This window comes from Pezoporus occidentalis, unplaced genomic scaffold (assembly GCF_034315485.1).
Source record: "Pezoporus occidentalis ecotype Australia unplaced genomic scaffold, CSIRO_AGI_Poc_V1 ctg27, whole genome shotgun sequence".
Classification (NCBI taxonomy): domain Eukaryota; kingdom Metazoa; phylum Chordata; class Aves; order Psittaciformes; family Psittacidae; genus Pezoporus; species Pezoporus occidentalis.
Genome location: NW_026914611.1, coordinates 10478233 through 10498678, shown reverse-complemented (window position 1 = coordinate 10498678; position 20446 = coordinate 10478233). Strand labels below are relative to the sequence as shown.

The following is a 20446-nucleotide window of genomic DNA, read 5'->3' as shown; positions in this document are numbered from 1 at the left end:
CAGACCTACTATACTAATTTAGGTGCTTTTCTCATATGTGGAACAACACTTAAGCATTTAAACCTTCTATACAAGAAGTTGAGCAGTTCAAAAGAGAGAAGCAATATAGGATGCCCATGTAATCTTTATATATTGATATAATCATGTCAGGAAATCCAACCCCAGATTTCAGTAACTGAGCTGTCAGAATAAACTCAGATGACAAGCCCACCTTTTTGTTTTAGAAAGACACCTTTCTATCTCACTTTCTATTCTACTGTGTCCAAAAGCTTACATTCTCTTCCACTTCAGTGAGCTACCCTGTCCAGTGGGGATAAGGGCACTCTCCTTTGAGACAAGTATACAGCCTCAGTTTCCCAGATCAGTTTTAACCATGTTTTAACACATGCTTTAATCACAGACTACTAAATTGTAAGATATGACTACTGCATTTAATTTTTCTGTGGCCTCCTGTATCAAACTCGGTGTTACAGATGTGTTTAGCAGCTGTTACCTACTAGGTTGTAGCATCTTCAGAACGTGAGTTTAGGGCTAAGCATTTAATATATAGCATCTCTAAGCATGAGCGAAAAATCTCAGTACCTCTATTTGACCAACAGCTCTTTAAGAACCTAAGCTTATGCACAGGTATACTGTCTTTCACTATGCAGGAGACAGGGAATGACTATCATCATACAAAGTATCACATCATAAATTTCCAAGCTACTTGTCCACAAGATACAGCAAACACCCAGAGCTCTCAGAGCAGTTCTGGCACAAAGTCATCGAACAACTGCAGTTGTACTGCTTGGTGAACCAGTGTGGGTATCTTTATTTTCACTGCGTAGAACTTACAGTTGCAGCTTTTGTCTGCACTGAATGTGCTCATCTCTCTCTGACAATAGCATAAGAACATTTTTAGACATCAGGACAGAATTTAGGCATCCAAATCCACATGTAGGCGATAAAAACCCACACCCCACTTTTATGCCCACGTACCTTTTTGATCAGTCTAAGAATGTGTCTAGTTAACACATTTATTCTACAGCAACTTCATGCTGAAACTGAGAGAACAAGCTCATTCTCCTCCCTTCCCACTGCATTCCCTTCTTCTCCCTCCATCAGATCTGAAAATCAAGCAGCGTGCTCATCTAGAAAGCTGCTTCTATTTTTTATTTTTTTTTTGAGAGTCAGGTTTCCACTGGCAGTTATTTATATTATGTTGGGTTTTTTGCTATTAAGTACCTGAATAATACCATGTCCTTGTGCAAATACTTCTATGTTTTCAGCTTTCACTGCAGTATTTTCTAAAGCTCTTCTGACAGAATGAACAGTGTAATGAATATCATTAGCTTTGAGTCCTGAAATTAAAAATAAGGGTATTATTGGATACAACAAAAAATTAGAAAGTTACAGGGTTGGGTTTTTTTTTTTTAATAAGAGAAAAGAAGACTCTAATCTCTTTTAGACTATGCATCTATATTTAACATTTTAACATATTACCTGACAATACTAATGCAATGCCTCCACATGCATTGGGAGAAGACATGGATGTACCATTCATGAGTTGTGTTCCTCGCAAAGTCCAGTTTGGAACAGAAGCAATAGCACCTCCTGGGGCACTGATGCTTACTCCCAGGGCTCCATCAGTGCTAGTGGTAAAACAGAAGCGTTGAAAAACAAACTTCTTTTCTGCACACTTTATATAAAGTTTTTTTGTGTACTTAATATTTTAACTTTAGGGAATGTCCAGAAGCACATTACTTCACTAAATCCATTAACCCATTAAACCCAAGAAAAAGCATGCCATTAAGTAGCAATCTAAAAATGTCACATTAATCATCAGCTATGCCTGTTTTACAGTGAAAGTTTTCTAAATTTACACTCCTTCAATACTCTTCTCACCATGCTTCAGTTAGTCAGCAGAGTAACTTCTGGGATTTGAATTGGAAAATGCACACAGACCTATCAAGCACTTCAATAAATAAATCGGTATTTAATATAGCCTATTTAACAGTTACTGTCTTTACAGAAAAATAGTAAAAGGGAGAAGATGACTAGAAAAGATAAAAAAAAAAAATGCAGATCTCTAATTCTGCATGTTGCCACTTCAACTACCAGATCAAATTCTGAATACAGGGCCTGAGACAAGGATAGCAAGGGAAGAAGACAAAAATAAAAAGGAATGTCAGGTGGATCAGGATCAGCTGGGCCTAAGACATCTTGCTCAAACATATTTAAGAACAGAGTGAGTACCTATGACACAGTTAAAAGCAGCTTTCAATAGCCTGAGCCAGATATACTCAATTTTCTTCACTCTGGATAGACAAAAACTGCACCACTTGAATAAGAACAGCACTGTGCCCGAGCTATTAAGTTCTTTGGAGAGGCACGGTATTTTGGGGTATTTACGTCCCACACTAACACTTTCATCCATCTAAAATCTGCCTCAAATCAGAGTACCCTCAGGATGATACTGTAATGTGACCTTTGGACATATTTTATGACAGCCCTATATAAATGACAGGCTCTGTATCACGACACTTCTGGTAAAGCAGTGCACAGTGCATCTGCCTGAAAGCCTTTCCTGCTTACTCAGACAGACTCATCCCTTAGCCCAAGCCTGCTCTAGAAAAGGTTTAGGAACTCTGTGTGTTATACCCTGCACAAGGGGAATCCTTCTTTAGCCAGACTTGGGCCTTTTAGCTGACATGCTCATTCTGACTATTCTACAACGCAAGGTGACAAAGCACACAAAATGTAGTTTTTGTGTATGTACGTATACTAATACTAATTACAAATCTTTTTTCCTTTTTTCAGCTGGAGGCAGAGACCACATTTCTCTTTTCCCTACATGAAACATGACAATTCCACATAATAAGGTTCTCAAAACAATATATTTGCCTGTAAATATACAAACAACATGACAGCTAACTTTGAAGATTGCTATGTAACCAGCAAATAAACCAAAGACCAACCTCAAGTTATGTTTATTTTTTTCTTTCACCCACTACTACTGTGGGCTGACTACAAATATAGTGTATTGTAATTTTGCCACATGCGAGAACAAATATTTTTGCCTTTATTGGCTACCACATTACTACCAAATGCTTCTGAGACATGAAATAAAAGCTGAAGTTTTCACTGCCCCATAATTTTCTTTCACAGGTCTTCGAGAAAATGTTCTCTGATGTGAAGCATAAAAGCATTTTTTTCTGCCTGCTCACTCCTCTACTGGACTGAAGCAAAATCCTTAAGTTGTGCCATCACAGCAATGTCACTGAAGCCAGAAATAACGCCACTGCAATAACAGTATTTCTTTTAATCTCCAACACTAAGCAAACAGTTAACTTCACCACACTAATTTAATGAAATAAATGCTATGTAAAAAATCCTCTGAAAAAAAAAAATTCAGAAAAACGATTGGATTTCCAAACAACTTTTATGATCTCCGAGTATGTCTGTGCTCAAATACACTTTCCTGACACACTTTATCCTGTGCTGAGGCAGTGCAGTGGTCTTTCCCCCTTTCCCAGGAGTTCTGGGGCCCGATGTACAAAGGCCTTCCAAGAACAGCAGATTACCTATGCTCTTCCCATGGGAAAGAAATACCCTTATGGTGGTATTAATGACCACTTTTGGGATTTTGAATTACATAATCTGAACTCCAAAGCAATGAATTTGTTCTTTCAGTACAACATACCTAGGCCCTCTGGATGACCAAGTATATTGATTTGCTGGCAGTTTTTCTCTTAAAGAGTATTCAGCAACCATCATGTCAGGTGAAACATAGGCACCAACACCTGCAAAAGCCATTTAAGTATTTTAAATGTGCAATGAACTTTTATTAACAGGAAAAAAAAATATTTCTGTGGTTTAAATTCATTGTAAGAATTTTTTCCTTGACATGTAATAATGGAAACATGCATTTTCTGTATCATTATATCCAGATATTTTTACAAAGCAAGTATAAAGCAGCATGCTATGGACTAAAAATGTTCTATAACATTGAAATATTATGTAAATTTCAAAGTTTCATTTTTATTCAATTGGAAGAGAATGTATTCACCTTCTAAATTTCTTTCACAACAAATTACTTCTACATGTCTCTACTCTCTCCCACACACCTTTGGCTGTGTTTACACTGTTACAAAGTACACCAAACATAGCTCAAAGCAATCTGTGCGAGTTGGTTCATGTTCACATGGCTCATAGCTACGCCACCTAGAGCAGATGGCCACATCCACAGAGCTCAAACACAGCGATGAGACACTCATCACTTACTTTCCTATGTATCAAAGTGCCCAGAGCATGTAAATGACTGTCAAAGTCTGCTAAAGTTGTATTTTTAAAATATGATGTCATTGCACCTGTGCCCCATACCTACAGTGTACACTCCATTTTCTCTATGGCACAAGCACTATGAGGATAGTAGAAAATTATCATACCAAGCTAACAAACAAATTTGGCAAGATCTGCATCCATGCTGCCTGTGTGAACTATGCCAACCTGTCAACTAGATTTTGCTTTACCCTCAAAAGACAAACAAAAAATCCCCAACCTATCTGGTTCACGCCAGATGGTAGAAAAAGAGCATGCAGAGTGAATGATCAATCAGTCCCTGGGGTGATACAAGTACACTGAACTGACAAAGTAGATGTGCTGTAAGAGCAAAGACAATGCAAACCTGGAAAGAGCTTGTAAGTTCCAGTTCCAGCCCCTGTTTCATTAGTGAATTAACTGCAGATTAACTTCAGAAAGTAATCAGTGTTCTACTAGCTATCCTGAAATACCAACTCTCCAACTTTCAAATCTACATGCTAGTCTTCTTGCATGAGAATTCTGAGATTTAACAATCAGCTTATGTAACTTAGTAATGCAGCATCAGATTTATATAAAAATAAAGACTAGGGAAGTTACCCCTAAATGCTAGACATTTTGCTAAGTTTTATATCTCAATCTTTCACTGAAATATCAAAACCCATACACCTAGACATTCAGAAAAATAAATTCTTATGGCAGTAATAGACCTGCACAGAAGTGGCACTACAGCTGAATGAATTCTTCCTCTAGAAGGGCTTGTCTAGGTCACCACATGGGATCATTTTACATCCAAGTTAAATGCTTTGTTTCACTACAAATAGAAATTAGAGTACCTGATGAAGACAAAAGATCTAAAATTGTGGTTCTGACAATTCAAAATGCATTACAAGGCCTTCCAGAACATTAATTAGAATCGAACTTGCTTGTATTTTTACAAGTCAGATTTACCAACAGGTAAAGGTCCGAGTGGTGTTCTCAGATGGTTACAATTAAGACAGAAGCTGAATACTGCCAACACTTCCCCCCCCACCCCCAAAGAAAATGATTTACCTATTACACTAGATGTAGTTCCACCAGGACATCCTACTGTAGAAAGGCAAGGGCCATTATTTCCTGCACTTGAAACATAGATTACATTGTGTTTCCACACTGCTTCATTAATAACTTCACAAATTCTCCTGATGTGTAAGAAAAAAAAAAAATTTAATCAAAAATATTATTTTCTTCCCACAGGGCAAAATTCCCGTTTCCTGTAGAATCTCTGTGACCAGTCATAGAACAAGGAATATTATGCAGCCTGCTCCCCACACCTGGCAGAGGCAGTTCCAATACAGAAGCTGACCACAAAAAATATTTCCTAGTCTAAAAAAAAAGTAAGTTATGTAGCAAAATTAGGTTTTTACCCCCCCCCAATTATGGGGTGCTCCAACTACAAAAATTCTTTATTATTCTGAAACATTTTTATACTATAGTCAGTTAAAAATATAAACTGCAACAGTTTAATGTATATGAATTGTCTGAGCCTGACAGTTCATTTACACAAAGCTCAACAAATGTACGTAATTCATATTACAATACTTTATATTAACCACAGTGGTACTCACCCAGAATTTGGCCAATGTGTTGCCTCTCCATAGCTATAGTTGACGAGATCACATTTGTATTTTATTGCTTCTATCATCTGATAAAGTAAAAATAAAAGCCAAAATACATCCTAATGATAGAATATGTCAAGTAAGGAATGGCAAAGAACATCTGCTTAAACTGATCTGCTATAGATCTAAGAAAATGGGATATATTTCTTTTAATTCTAGAAAATAATTTACTTCAATCAGTTATTTAAGTGCTATTTCCCCAGTGAATAACCAGAATAAAAACCCCAGTCCCTGAACAGCCTAACTTTTGTCATGTTCCAAGCTATAAATTAACAGTACCCTAAGAGAAAACTGCATACTTCATTAGTATTTGTCTCAAATATCTGTACTCAACAACATAAAATTCTCTTTTCTTGTGCAGTTTGGTTAAATTCCCAAAAGTTGTAAAAACATTATAGTGCATCTTTGTGTTGCAAGATATACTATGGGTGTCCTGGGTTCCGCAGTAGCAGTCATGTTTTTCCTTTGTGTTAACTGGTACAGTGCTGTGTTTTGACTTCCAGTTTGAGAACAGTGCTGGTGAAGCCGATGTTCTCAGTTGTTGCTAAGTGATGTTTACCCTGACCAAGGACTCTGTGAGGCTCATGCTCTGCCAGGGAGGAGGGGAGGCTGTGAGGAAGCAGAGACGGGGCGCCTGATCACCGGGGAGGTATTCCATACCACAGCACGTCATGCCCGGGGTGGGGGGTAATGGAAAAGGGGTTTCCGGGTGGAGCTCGTTTCTCTTGGCCGGTGGTATCGTATTCTCTTCCCTTGTTATTTTCCCTTATCATTGTTGTAGCTGATAGTAGCGGTGGTGATTTGTTGCTGGACTGTTTTTTGTCTCAACCCGTAGGAGTTGCACTCTCTCGATCCTCCTCCCCGTTCCTCCGGGAGCGGGGAAGGGGAGAGCCCCGGTGCGGGGAGGCAGGGGGGGGGAAGACGGACACGGACCTCGATTGTTGTCAGCTCGGCACCACTCACTGGGAGTGAGTGAACAAGCTACCTGACTGGGTTTAAACCACGACAATGGGCCACAAGTATAGTTTTCTATTTTCTGTTCCTTTTCTTGTGTGATTTTTATCCCCCATCAATTCATTATATGGAAAAGGTCTTGGGCCTTTTTTCATTAAAAAGGAATTATATCTTTCCTCACTTTTCAGAAAGTGAGTAAAAAGAAAAACCAAAAAGCCAAACAAACAAAAAAAAAAACACCAAAAAACAAATCACCCATATTAGCAGATACTAGATTTAAGCATTCTATAGTTACCTATGTAACTATAAAAAAACATGCTCACAACACAGAATAAGGAACTAGAAATGTGCATGTAAGTAACTTCACCCACATGTCAAGATAGCCAGACACACTACACCTCTGTTAGTCTGTAAAAATCTCTAAATGCTCTGTACAACAGAAGACTTGTTTTATGCTAAAACATTAGTATTAAGATATGTTTTAAAATACATTCTGGTATGCTTTGGAGGTTTTTTTGGTTGGCTTATTTTTGTTTGTTCTGGATTTTCTTTGAGGAGGAGGGTTGTTGGCATTTGCTTGCTTACTTCTTTTTGTTGGAAATATTTTAGAACTATAAAAGCACTCCCTATGAGCAAGCAGAGAACAAAATTGTAGAATATTGTGGAACACTAAGTCACACTGCTGAAATTAATCGTTTAGTCAGTGTAATACCCACAGCTCTTATTAGACCAGTGCCAGTTTCCATTGTACTTAGTCTTGTATCACCAATCTTGATTGCAAGAATCTGAGCTCCAGGAGCCACACCATTTCGTTCTGGCTCTTCTGGAAAGTATCCAGCTGCAATACTAGCCACATGTGTTCCATGCGCTCCTGAGGAAACAAAAACTTGTATCACTATATCTTTAGTGAACTTCATTTACACAAATTTAATACACTACTTCTCATTTATTGAGCTTTAAGTATATAAATCCAGTTATCAGCCGGTCACAAGTAGTGCTTCCCAGGGCTCAAGATTGGAGCCAGTTCTGTTTAATAATGTTATCAACGATCTGGATGAGGGCATCCAGTGCACCCTGAATAATTTTGCAAATAACACGAAGTTGGGCAGGAGCGTTGATCTGCTTGAGGGTAGAAAGGCTCTACAGAGGGTCTGAACAGGCTGGATCACTGGGCTGAGGCCAGCTGTATGAAGTTCAACAAAGCAAAGTGCCAGGTCCTGCACTTGGGTCACAACATCCCCATGCAAGGCTACAGGCTTGGGGAAGAGTGGCTGGAAAGCTGCCCAATGGAAAAGGACGTGAGTGGTGGTCAACAGCTGCTGAATATGAGCCGGCAGCATGCCCAAGGGGCCAAGAAGTCCAACAGCATCCTGGCCTGTATCAGAAATAGTGTGGCCAGCAGGACTGGGGAAGAGATCATGCCCCTGCTGAGGCTGCACCTCAAATCCTGCATTCAGTTCTGGGCCTTTCACTGCAAGAAAAACATTGAGGTGCTGGAGTGGGTCAGAAAAGGGCAACAAAGCTGGTGTAGAGTCTGGGGAACAAATCTTAGGAGGGATGGCTGAGGCAACTGGGGTTGTTTAGTCTGGAGAACAGAAGGCTCAGGGGGGACCTTATCACCCTCTATAACTACCTGAAAGGAGGCTGTAGTGAAGCGGGGGTTGGTCTCTTCTTGCAAGTAACAAACAATAGGACAAGACATACTGGCCTCAAGTTAAGCCAGGACAGCTTTAGGAAGAAAAATTTGTTCCCTAAAACATTTGTCAGGCATTGGAACAGGCTGCACAGGGAAGCAGCTGAGTCACCATCCCTGGAGGTATTTAAAATACACTGTAGAGATGGTGCTTAGGGACACCGCAATGTTAACGGTTGGACTCAACCTTACAGGTCTTTTCCAACCTAAATGGTTCCACAATTCTTTAAAATGAGCCCAGGCTTTAAATCACTTATTAAACAAATGTCCTGTTATTCTAAGGAAAAAAAAACAAAACAACCCAGTGAACAGCAGCCATCTGGAAAATAAAACAGCTTTCTGAAGGGAGAAAGGAGGCAAGAGGCAGATAAAAAGGATGTGTTCACTTAATCCTACTAATGGAAGTTACTTTAAAGGCTCAACACTTTCTACTCTAAGTTGTGAAAATTATACCTGAGATGACTCAGATAGTGGGAATTAAGTAAAAACAAAACAAACAAACACCCTAACAGAAAAAAAAAAAACAAACCAGAAAGAAAAAAAAACACCAACAACCCAAACCAAAACACCAACAAAAACCAAACCCAAACAAAAAAAAAAAACAAAAAAACAACAACAAAACCACAAACCAAAAACTGCACAAAGTTTTTGTTGAGATAAAAAGGAATCTCTCAAAAAATGATCATCAATTTAGAAACCAGAACTGCTTCTGTAGTTCTACTGACATAGGATTGTTTAATGATAACTTAAGAGCATTTTTCAAACCAAATATATCCACATCACCATAACCACTTAGGATGCTTCCAAAACATAACAAGATTATATAAAGAACACACATATTCAGAGTGGTTAGAGCCTCAGCTATACTGACATCTGCCATCACAAAAAAGTTTGGATAAACCAAAATAAAGATCAATACACCTTTTGTTCACAGGTAAGTCTTATTTAAGATTCTTAAATCATACAAACACAAAGCACAGCAAGTAAAAATCAGTCATCACCTATATTTAAGAAGCAAAACAAAAAAAGGTACTTTGAAAGAAGGTTCTCTCTGTTTTAGGCATTAAGATGCAAGAACACCTTATAGAGCACTTAAACTGTACACACTGTATTTATGTAGGCATTTGAACATATAGTTAACTATTTCAGACAAAAATGCAAGCAAGTTTGGTAATGAGCTGTCATTATAGCTACAGTTGAGAAAATCTGAATACTGATCTTGACTGCCACAGAATGCAGAATACAGAATGCTGTATTGAGATAGCTGCCTTGAGCCATCCCAAGTATCAAAATCAAGACCCCAAAACTGATGCTGCTCAGCAGCAAAATTTTCTTATTTTCATTTACCTCCACTTGTCACAATGGAAAGAAGGTTTCCATCATCATATATATTCACAGAATAATTCAACATTTCAGATGTTCCAAAGGATCCATACTCCTGAGCCTCTTTGTAGGTTCTCAGCACTGTACAGCTTGTCAAGTCACCACTCTCACTTGTATCTATGCAGGCTCTGTTGACCAAACAAAATGGTTATTTTCCTGCTGCTGTAAGCTTTCAGTTATCTTGCCCCCACAGCAAAGTGTACCACCACAAAGAATTCAAGAAGTCTGGTTCTGTGTTTACAGTACCTTAACTCTTTAAGTCAATATTTTCAAACTGGGTTGTTCGCACTTAAGATTCAGAATCTGCAAAGATCTCTAAATAAACTCACTTTCAAATGCTACTAAATTCAAATAAATCCTTCTTAGAAAAGAAAGCATATGGAAATTCCAGCAATTTCTTCAAGGAAGAAATTTTACTAATACTAGCTGTTCAGTGCCAGTATATAAACATGTGAAGTCTTACCCACCATTTTGTATGATGCACATTATAAGTCAAGAAAAGTGCCATGTTACATCTTGAAGTTTATGTAAAGACTTCTGTGTTTCGGGGGGGGTGTTTTTTATTGTTGCTGCTGTTTTGGGGTTTGGTTGTTGGTGGCTTTGTCGTCGTCCCCCCCCCCCCCCGCCCCAATGGATACTCAAAGTGATTTTACTCTGCCTCAGAGGAAAATCCCACAAGCTTACCCCCTTTGCATCATGCTGTCTTTAATAAGACTTCATTTTACCCCATCTTCATTTGGGGTTGGAACTTTGTCATGAAACTCAAATGATACAGTAGGATTATCTTAAAGCAAATAATAATTAAGAACTCTATAAAGAGGGTAGATTTGAAAGTTAACACAGCCTTCAATGCAAGCTGGATTTTTATGTGTAGATGATGACAAGTTATACAAGTTTAGGCATTTACCTCCAGGTCTCACCATCATTCCATACCAGACAGTCATATACTGGGCCAGGATCACTGTATTTTTTCTCAAAAGAATTCAACAGTTCCACTTGATTTTGAAGTTCTTCCTTTATCAGCTTATTTACCTAGTAAGGTAACAAGAATACAGTTAGACTGTTTCTAAAGTTGTTACAAGATAGGTAGTCTTACATTTCTTTCTGACGTTATACATTTGTTACGTCACTTCACTAAGAATGCAAGATTATCCTAGGAGTCACAAACATCTAGAAGTTTAATCGCCTTCCAACAGTGCACTGTTTATTTTTGGCCTGTTTTGCATAACTATTTCCAGTTTTTGTAATTGTAAAGTTTAAAGCCCTTATCTATTTATTTATTTTTGCGTCATTAAATGTTAGAGGAGTGACCTGAGGTATTCCTGGTACTTCACTGAAATAGTACCTAGCTTACAAAATAAAGGATATGTTTAGAAGATTCCAACTTTGAACACACCAAGGATGATAGCCTTAAAAACACCAGCATATTAAATTAAAAATAAAACTTACTAAAAAAACCTGCTACAAAGTATCTGAAGTAACACCCTTTTTGCATTTGACAAGTTTAGACAGTTAACAGCACTAAGCAAATGAAACAACCATCCATATATAGACTTTTTAAATTAATCAGAAGATAAACTAGCAAGTGATCTGCCAAAAGAATCACAAGTATCTTCCCTTCACTCATCTAACAAAGTATTTTAATCCTCTCAACCAGTTACAAATTGTTGCAAACAAGTTTATAAATTTACTTATCCAAACCTGGGAGGGAGAGCTATGAGCCGCATCAAATTCTTCTTGTTTTCTACAGGCCTCTGCTAGAGCCAGTCTGTGAATGGGATCCCAGAGCTTTTCCTTGCGTTCTTTCTGTAGAATAAAACCAGGTTCCTCAATATATGGACAAATACCTATGTCCAAGTATCTATACTACAAAAGTAATATAAAAATTCTGTTTTGAGACACAATAGCTAGAAAAGTTCAATACAATACGATAAATGAACATCAAACACCACACAGACAAAAGAAACTGCTATCAGTAATTTCTAGACCGTTTTGCCACTGTGAAGAGGACCACTGACTGGACTGTTCTAAAAAAAAAAATCACAGAAGAAATGGATCATGTCAAAACTAAGCAACAATAAGCGAGAGAATAGATTTCAAGTGCTGATCAGCAGCCTACACGTGTTAATAAATCATATATCAAAGTTTCCTAGAAAAATTTAGGAGTCAGAACAGTGAAATATGACTATACACTACACTAGATGCAAAATGTAATTTCTTACCTGAATCCTCTCCTTAAGAGCTTTAGGATAGATATCATAGCCATTTTTTATGCCAATGTGATATTTGCCTGAAGGATTTACCCAGGTTGCTGGAATCTGCAGAAAAGTATATTCAGAAATCCGTTAACCAATGGCATTAAAAAAAAAAAATATGAAAAATCAACACTGTAAGAGAGCTTAGAGGAGAGACTTGCAAGTATCACCAATTTAATTCCCTGCCTCCATGACAGTAACACGTGCACTAAGTTTCAACAACATGACATGGCAATTTCAATCCATTTCAAAAGGAATCACTATTAATTCACGTGACACTGCCATTGAACAACTAAGTAACCACTGCCCTGATGATCTACTTTGAAAACATAAAGTCCCAGCAGTGACTTTACTGGGTAGAGGTCTGTGAAAATAACAGCGCTATAAATGAAAAGCAGCACCATAGCATGAAGGGGTGTTATGGTTTGAAGTCATGAGAAACATCTGAATATCTACTTTCATATCTCACTACAGCTTAGACTCTCAGTACATCAGATCCACTACTCCTAGCTGAAAAAAAAGAAAAAAAAAAGCGCAACAGATTCGCCCTTACAACCGTATTCTGTGCAAAATTCAGAAGCTGGTATCATGGGAAGATCCAAAGAGCTGATGCCCTCATATCACCTCATCAATCAAATTATGCCAGTAGCATCAGCAGTTCTAAGCTCAGACCCCTGCCAGATCTCATCATATCCTTTTCAAAACCCTACAGGATTTCTGTTCTATTTATAGTGAGAATGCAGTGAGCCTACAACCAAGTCCTCACAGGTTTTTCAGTCTCTAGAACTATCTCCCCACAAGTTGAACACCTGCCTGCCAACAGAAAGCAGTGAATGAATTCCCTGCTTTGCTCTGCTTGCACACGCAGATCTTGCTTAACCTGTTAAATTGTCTTTACCCCAACATGCAAGTTTTCTCATTCTTACCCTTCCAAGTCTCTTCCCCTCATCCTGCTAGGGGGAGTGTGAGTGCACGACTGTGTGGGGCTTAGTTGCCAGCTGGCGTTAAACCATGACATCTGGTTAAAAGAAACTAAGTTCTGCAGAAACTAAAATAAGTACTAAATTTGTAGTTAAATAAAAAAGGAAAAGATGCCCAGTAGTGTCTCTGCAGCAGTCAATACTCACCTTTAAAGTTCTTCCAGACAGACCGACAATTTCTCCATCTTTAGGTTCCACAATGGTACACGTAGTTACATCACCACTGCCTGTTGTGTCAATTATATCAATTATCTTGGGTTTCCCATCAGTTGTAATCTGAAAATATGAATACAGAAAAATGAAAACATAGTTGATTACCCTTCAGCACAAAATCCATGAATTTTTTCATGATTGTTAATGAAAATATCAACCAATTTTCTTAAGCACCCAACATTAAATGGAAAGACATAAACCCAACTTTAAATTACTTAAATTTTCAATGAACTAAAAGCAATGTGCCCATCTTTCTAGTTTATACAAATTAACTAATTTCTAAAAAGGATTTAGAAGACAAACAAGTAAAAACATTATATCAATAAAGCACAGGAGTCCCAATTTAAAACCAAGCTGAAATTTGCAAAAACTACTATATGTGTTCAAATAAACTGCTGTGTTGCTTCCATCCCACCACTGTGGCCAAATTTTACCGTAATGAACACACAACTCTAACAAAATGAAAGGTGCTTAATTACAGGCACTCACAAGCTTGAGTCTCTTAACTGAGCTTAAACCTAAAAGGAGCACAAGTTATCATCATCTTATTTTTCCTTTGTCAAGGATTCTACTCGTTTTAACCAATCTGAAGTCTTAGGAAGTACTGCTATATACCCTAATACTGTACAAGAAGTATTTTCACCAGGGTGAGGAGAAAGGGAGCTGAGACTTGGTAAGAACAGTGTTAATGACCATAACTTTAAAGCCTCTTCAAATTAAATGAAAACTAGCCCTGATGGACTTTACAGTAGCTGCAGGCAACTAAACATCAAAAAAGAAACCACTAACCTTTCCAAAGTTCCTTTCACCTAGAGTAACCTTCTACACAATTACCAAGACTAAGATTTTTTTTATGTTATTTTCCATTTACAAAAATATTCAATATTATCTTCTTGTAATAACACGCTTCATCTAGTAGGTATCGTATGAGTTCATTCGAGAAATAAACTATACTCCATATACAGCAGTATTTTCTTGAAGGGCAATATGAATTCAGATGGCTGAAGCACCTCTCCTATGAAGACAGGCAGAGAGAGTTGGGCTTCTTCAGCCTGGAAAGAAGGCTCTGGGGAGACCTTAGAGTTAGCTTCCAGTGCCTATAAGGGGGCCAACATGAAATCTGGAAAGGGACTTCCTTCAGGGCATGCAGGGATGGGACATGGAGTAATGGCTTTAAACTGAAAAAGGGTAGGTTTACATTAGCTATGAGGAAGAAATTCTCCACTGTGAGGGTGGTGAGGCACTGGAAGAGGTTGCCCAGAGAGGTGCAGATTCCACATCCCTGGAAACATTCAAGGTCAGGTTGGACAGGGCTCTGAGCAACCTGATCTAGTTGAAGATTTCCCTGATCGTTGTGGGGGGGGGTGGACTATATGACCTTTAAAGGTCCCTTCTGACCCAAACCATTCTATGATACTATGAATTGGTCATATGCATCTATCTTCTTATGCTTCTACGCTAAAGATTAAAAAAAAAAAATCTTCTCAACACCTTCTATACAATAACTACACTGAAAGTGAAAAAAGCTGCTTGTTCAGAAAAGCAGCAATATTTGCTCTTCTCTACCATTTAAATATTTGGTATTGTTGTCTTTATTCTCTATCAATAATTTTGATGCTAGACATAACATACACTACATGTAGTTTTGCTCAAATCATGCTCTGGAATTGTGAATTCAGCTGCTGAATTTAACATGACCAAGCTGTTTCATAAAAATCACTCCATTGCTATCAAAAAGACAACAAGGTTCAAGCTTTTATCACACTTCAACAAATAAGTATTTCCAAGGTCTCAAATTCTTATGGTTAAGGGGAAAACCTTAACAAACAAAAGCACAGCAAAGAAAAAACCCTCCACAACAGACACCCAACAAACCACAAATAAAACAGAAAACCACTCGCCCACAAACAACCACCCCAAAAATCCCAAAACTCAACTAAACAACATACAGAAAAGTAACAAGCAACCACTCTCCCATATAAAACCAGGCTTCAACAGGCCAGGAAAAAAAAGACCAAGCCCCAAAATCCTAAACTCATAACAACCATAAGAAGGACATTCATTTAATTTCCCAGAAGGTAACAAATACTGCTTTAGAAGAGATTTGCTAAGAAAAAATTTCCATTACAGAAACCAGCACTGTTACTCTGTTTACAGAAATTCATGTTCAGGTTTGAAAATTGTTAAAGCATATTAACCTGGTAAAACATCCACTGAATAACAGCTGCACACTAGTGAAATTTTACTTGCTAAACACAGCGCATAGGCACTCAAACCATATGGTTTTCTAGTGTTTGTAATCAATTTCTTCAAATGCCACTCTACTTACAGAAAGTCAAGAGCTGCTCCAATAATAAAGCAACTGCAAAGACAACCCTGAGATTATCAGAATTGGACATTTTTCAATATGTCTCTAAAGAAAGTGAATTGTTCAGTGATCAAAACACAAGAAAAGAATGAAGATGTAATCCAAGGTGACCTGTTGGAAGAAGACAAGTTATACTGCAACAGGTGGCCAGAACACAGATTTATGCCACAGTGAACTTGGGTAGTTTTTAAAGTTGTCTAGCCAGCAAGACAATGAACAATTCCTACACTACACGGCACTTCACCTCACAGCAGGTCCAAAGGTGCACGTGAGTTTGTATAGTTAGAACTGACAAACTGGAATTTTGCAGTTAGACTCAAAGGTCTGGTTTTCAGGTACAAAGGTCGAAGACTCAATTGCTAATGGCAGTGAACCACACAGGTTCACCGTCCCGTCACTTAGTACAAGTAACCAGCGTGGCTGCTTCTGCTGTTATGAACTGGGCTGACATACTGCCCACCAGTAGTAATGCTACAGTGAAACTCAGTTCTGGTGGTTTTCTTTGGTTTTTTTTGGTTGGTAGGTTGGTGGTTGTTTTTTTTTTCCCCCAAGGATTCTTCCAAGGACTGTAATTCCGAGGAAAAAATAAAATAAAAAAAAAAAGAAGTGAACTTGATCAACTCCCTCATGTGAACAGAAAAAAACTGGAAATAATGAATTTATTACAATCAAGGTATGTTTTAGTACCTTTTGCGCTAAAAAAAAATAAAATTAAAAATATTTACAGCATATTTAGAACCCCCAATGCTACCTTTAATATCATGATTTGCCTACAACCATTTGAAAAAATACATGAAACAGTTTACAAGTTTATGACTTGTTTATGCTTTTTAGTTTGAAGTTTGAAAAACATACTCTCATGTTAGCTGTGACATCATAAAGCAAATAAATTAGTAAATTTTAGTAAAAAAACTAAAAAAAAACCGAAACAAATCTATCTGCATAATCCTGGCAGCTGACCAGAAGTGAAGGAGCACCAGTATCTGCGACACTCCCAAATTAAAAGGCAAAGCCAGATGCATTTGAGCATGCTTTTGCCAGAGGATACAATATTACTGATTCCAACTGACAGCTATTGCAGCAACAGGAGATGAACAAGTTCTTCAGCACTTGGGTCACGGGACAGCTGATCATCATCACAAATAAAAAAGAAAATTATTTGAAAATTAACTCAGTGCTGAAAAACAGGTCAAGCCAACTCAAGCTGCTACTGCTAAAACATCATCCCATAAACGTATGAGATAGTTTTAGATAATAATTATAATAACAACAACTCCAACAGGCACTTCACAAAATAATCAAACTTGCAAGAAGCAGATGAACTGACCTATCTATTGTGAAACATAAGTAGTGACAACAACAACAGGTAAAGGGCAGGGTGGGGCTGAACAAACACTATATATACACAGCCACAACACATCCCTTAAATGTACCTTATCTGCCCACCTAAAATTTTACCATCTCCTGTGCCTTAGTGAGGAATTGCAAGCCATGACACAACAGATAACAACAGGAAATAAATTCTACCAAAGAAATGAAGAAGGGAAAAAAATAGCATGAAAAAAACAAACTGAACTTCACAGTTGGCATCAACAGGTGGAGCGTAAAGCAAGGGAAGACGAGATGAAAAGTGTTCCCCTAGAGGGCACTGGCTACAAAAGATTAAGAAAGAACACAAAAGTAAGTAGAAGTTAGATAATAAAATGTTTTGTGTGGCAAAGCCAGCCAACCAACAGAGAAATAAACCGGATGCAAGAACCTTTGTTAAGCCCAGTAGCTACTCTTTCTATAGCAGCATGGAAAGACCACACAGCTTCTTCAAATGTTCCTCCAACATCCTTGCAAACTCACTCTCACCCATCACAAAATTAATAATATACACACCCTCACAAAGTTCCCCACAGATTTTTTACTTCACCACCTGTAACATTATCCTCCGCATAAAACAGGCTGAATAAAATTGGTATCATCAACACTGAGATCATGAGGGTTCATAAGTATCCCTCATGAGCCCTGGGTTGCCTATCTCAGAACAAAGCTTCCCTCTACTGTCCATAAACTCATGCCCCCCCCCCCCCTTTTTTTTTAGTTGACTATTCCTCACTTATAACCTTCAGAGACTTAGGGTTTTTTGTTTTTGTTTTCATATGTGAAACTTCAGAATTAGACACACCCCTTTATATTCACATTTTCCCAACTGTCTTTCACTACTTTCTGGTGTGCCCATGGTATTAACTTTGCTTTTTAGCAAGCTTTCTTGAGCTTCCCAATTACTATTCCACTTACCCTCAATATTTTACCAAGATCACCAGCTTTATTGCAGCTTAAATCAACTGAAGTTATAGCTGCCCAGTCCCTCCTTTCACCCTACCTGTTCTCTTCACTCATCCTTTTACTTAGCTGAAATCCACAAGGAGTCATTTCAGAACACTGAACTAAAGATCTGCCAGGGTTAGGTCCCTGAAGTAGGTCACTTAGGACTAAAATCGATGCTTGTGCCAAAGAAAGAGAAAAAAAAAACAAACTAACACAGGCCCTGCTTAGTTAAAAAAAATAAAGGATTCCATACCCAAGCAAGTTCCCTGCAACTCTCTCTGAATCACTTCTCAGGGCTTCCTTTGCAACATCTTGGAGAAAATATGCCAACAAGAAGCAGGAAGGAGTAATGAAACAAAAGGCCACATCCAAACTTACATGCTACAGTTAAAAGAATTAAGGAAGTGCTGAGGAGTGCAAAAATTAAAGTCACACAGAAATTCACAAAACTGAGATTGAAATAATTACGGCAATCACTCTGCGATCTGAACTACGATCAAAAAAAGCCGGCAGAACCAAATCTGACACGGATTGTTGTTGCAATACAACGCACAAAAAACACACTGAGAGAGGAATGCAAATTTTGCCAGAAATACACTTTTCATGTAAAAGATCTAAGCCGCTGTTTGTAGCCTCAAGCCACCTCCTGTTGAAGTTTGGTAAAGCTTAACAAAATCCACAGACTATTCTTTCACAACGAGTGCTACGTGCAAGAAGACAATGAAAGAGATTTAAGTACCCTAAAACCTCTGTGAAGGGCTTAAAAGGAGGATCCTCGCACAAACACCCGAAGTGACCCGCGCGGAGCACCACCGGCAGGATTCCCCGCCCTGCCGTAGCAAGAGCCCACGCTCACGCGAAGTGTGTGCTTAGCGGGAATTGTGAGCAAGCAAACAAACACCCCAACTGCAAGTCCCCAGACAACCCTTCAAAGGCCTGTCCCGCTACCGACGGCCGCCCGGGGGCTGCGGCCGCGCCTGGACGAGCGCCCCGGCCCCACACTCGTCCCGGGCCCCCAGGTAGCGCAGCCCGGCAGGGCCCGGGTGCTCCCACCGCCCTTGGAGGGCCGCCGCCCGAGGCGGCTCCTTGCTACCCGCCCATTACCTGCATGCCCGGCGCCCCCGGGTCCACGCCGGTGTCCAGCACCGCCAGCAGCACCCCCCGTCCGTCGAAGTCGGGGAAGCGGGCAAGAAAGGCGGCGGCACCAGTCTCCTTCTTAGGCAGGAGACCGTGGAAGGGGAACGGCTCCTCTGCAGCGACCGCCATAACGGGGTGAGGGGGAACCGTGCGAGAACAGAGCGCTCCCGCTGCCGGCGGCCGCGGCGGGGGGGGGGGGGAGGGATGACGGCGGGGAGGGGGGGGTCCCAGAAGGACGGGCGAGGCCATGGGCGGCGCACGCGCCATAGCGCCCCACCAATCGGCGGGGAGGTGCACCCTCTCGCGGCCTGCAGCGAGAGAGAGCCGGGGCTAAATGGACCAATAGGACCGCACTGTGGGCCGGCCTTCGCCCCGGAGCTGGAGGGGCCCGCGGCGGAAGACGGCTGATCAGGAGCGCTGCGGGATCCACGCGCCGGAACCCCGGGCAGGGCTGCCGGGCCCGAGCGGCGGCAACGGGGAGGGGCGGGCGATAGCGGGGCGGGGCCGGGCAGGGAGCGGAGCGGCCCGGAGCCTGGAGCTGAGGCAGCCACGTACCGCGGTGATGATGGGGAGTGCCCCGGGGGTGGTGCGGGAGATGCTGCCCGGAGGTGCGAGGGCATCTGCGGGCCCTGCTTCCCTGAGCGCAGGACTGCTGGCGGCTTCCTCGGACTCTCGGTCCTGCCTCAGGGCTGTTGTGGGGCTGCGGCCTGCGGCGGTGGCGGGTGGCTTCTCTCACAACCCCTCAGGCGCTGCTGAGAGGACATGGCAGTGCTGTAGTCGCGAAATTCCCCGGAGTCACAAGGAGAACCGATGTGCAATTTTACTTTTTTTTTCATTACTATTTATTTGAATTTTGCTGATTCATTATCTGGGATAAAACATGTTGCGGTGCCCGCAGGAGCGCTGTATCCCTCTTACCGTGGGGTGATGCGGCATTTGTACAGTGTTGGAAGGCAGTTTGCTGATTGTGCTGCTGTTTAGTAAAGACAAATATAAAAACTAACCAAAGGTTATGTGGAGCTCCAAGTAAGTTTTTTCTTTGTTTTTTTTTTTTTGTTTTGTTTTTTTTTTGTTTGTTTTGTTTGTTTTTGTTTTTTTGTAAAGTAGTCAAAGGAAAAAGTACTTTTTTTTAAGGTTAGTTTCTAGCTTTCATGGTCACATACAAACTTCCAGAGAAAGCTGAAACCAAA

The 20446-nt window shown here is 39.9% G+C and overlaps 1 protein-coding gene across 5 annotated transcripts in view; it reads right to left on the bottom strand.

The window, feature by feature from the left end:
- Positions 1–19451, bottom strand: part of TPP2 (tripeptidyl peptidase 2) — a 52686-nt gene extending 33235 nt beyond the window's left edge. For all 5 annotated transcript variants that reach the window (XM_062624702.1, XM_062624704.1, XM_062624701.1 and 2 more), the window contains exons 1-12: positions 19224–19451; positions 13370–13498; positions 12210–12305; positions 11689–11793; positions 10895–11019; positions 9952–10115; positions 7628–7782; positions 5907–5983; positions 5353–5480; positions 3683–3782; positions 1483–1631; positions 1225–1340 (exon numbers count right to left, since the gene is read on the bottom strand). In XM_062624702.1, the coding sequence (XP_062480686.1) occupies positions 1225–1340; positions 1483–1631; positions 3683–3782; positions 5353–5480; positions 5907–5983; positions 7628–7782; positions 9952–10115; positions 10895–11019; positions 11689–11793; positions 12210–12305; positions 13370–13498; positions 19224–19385 (1506 nt within the window). In that variant the 5' untranslated portion in view covers positions 19386–19451. The remainder of the gene's footprint in view (positions 1–1224; positions 1341–1482; positions 1632–3682; positions 3783–5352; positions 5481–5906; positions 5984–7627; positions 7783–9951; positions 10116–10894; positions 11020–11688; positions 11794–12209; positions 12306–13369; positions 13499–19223) is intronic.
- Positions 19452–20446: the final 995 nt, after the last annotated feature.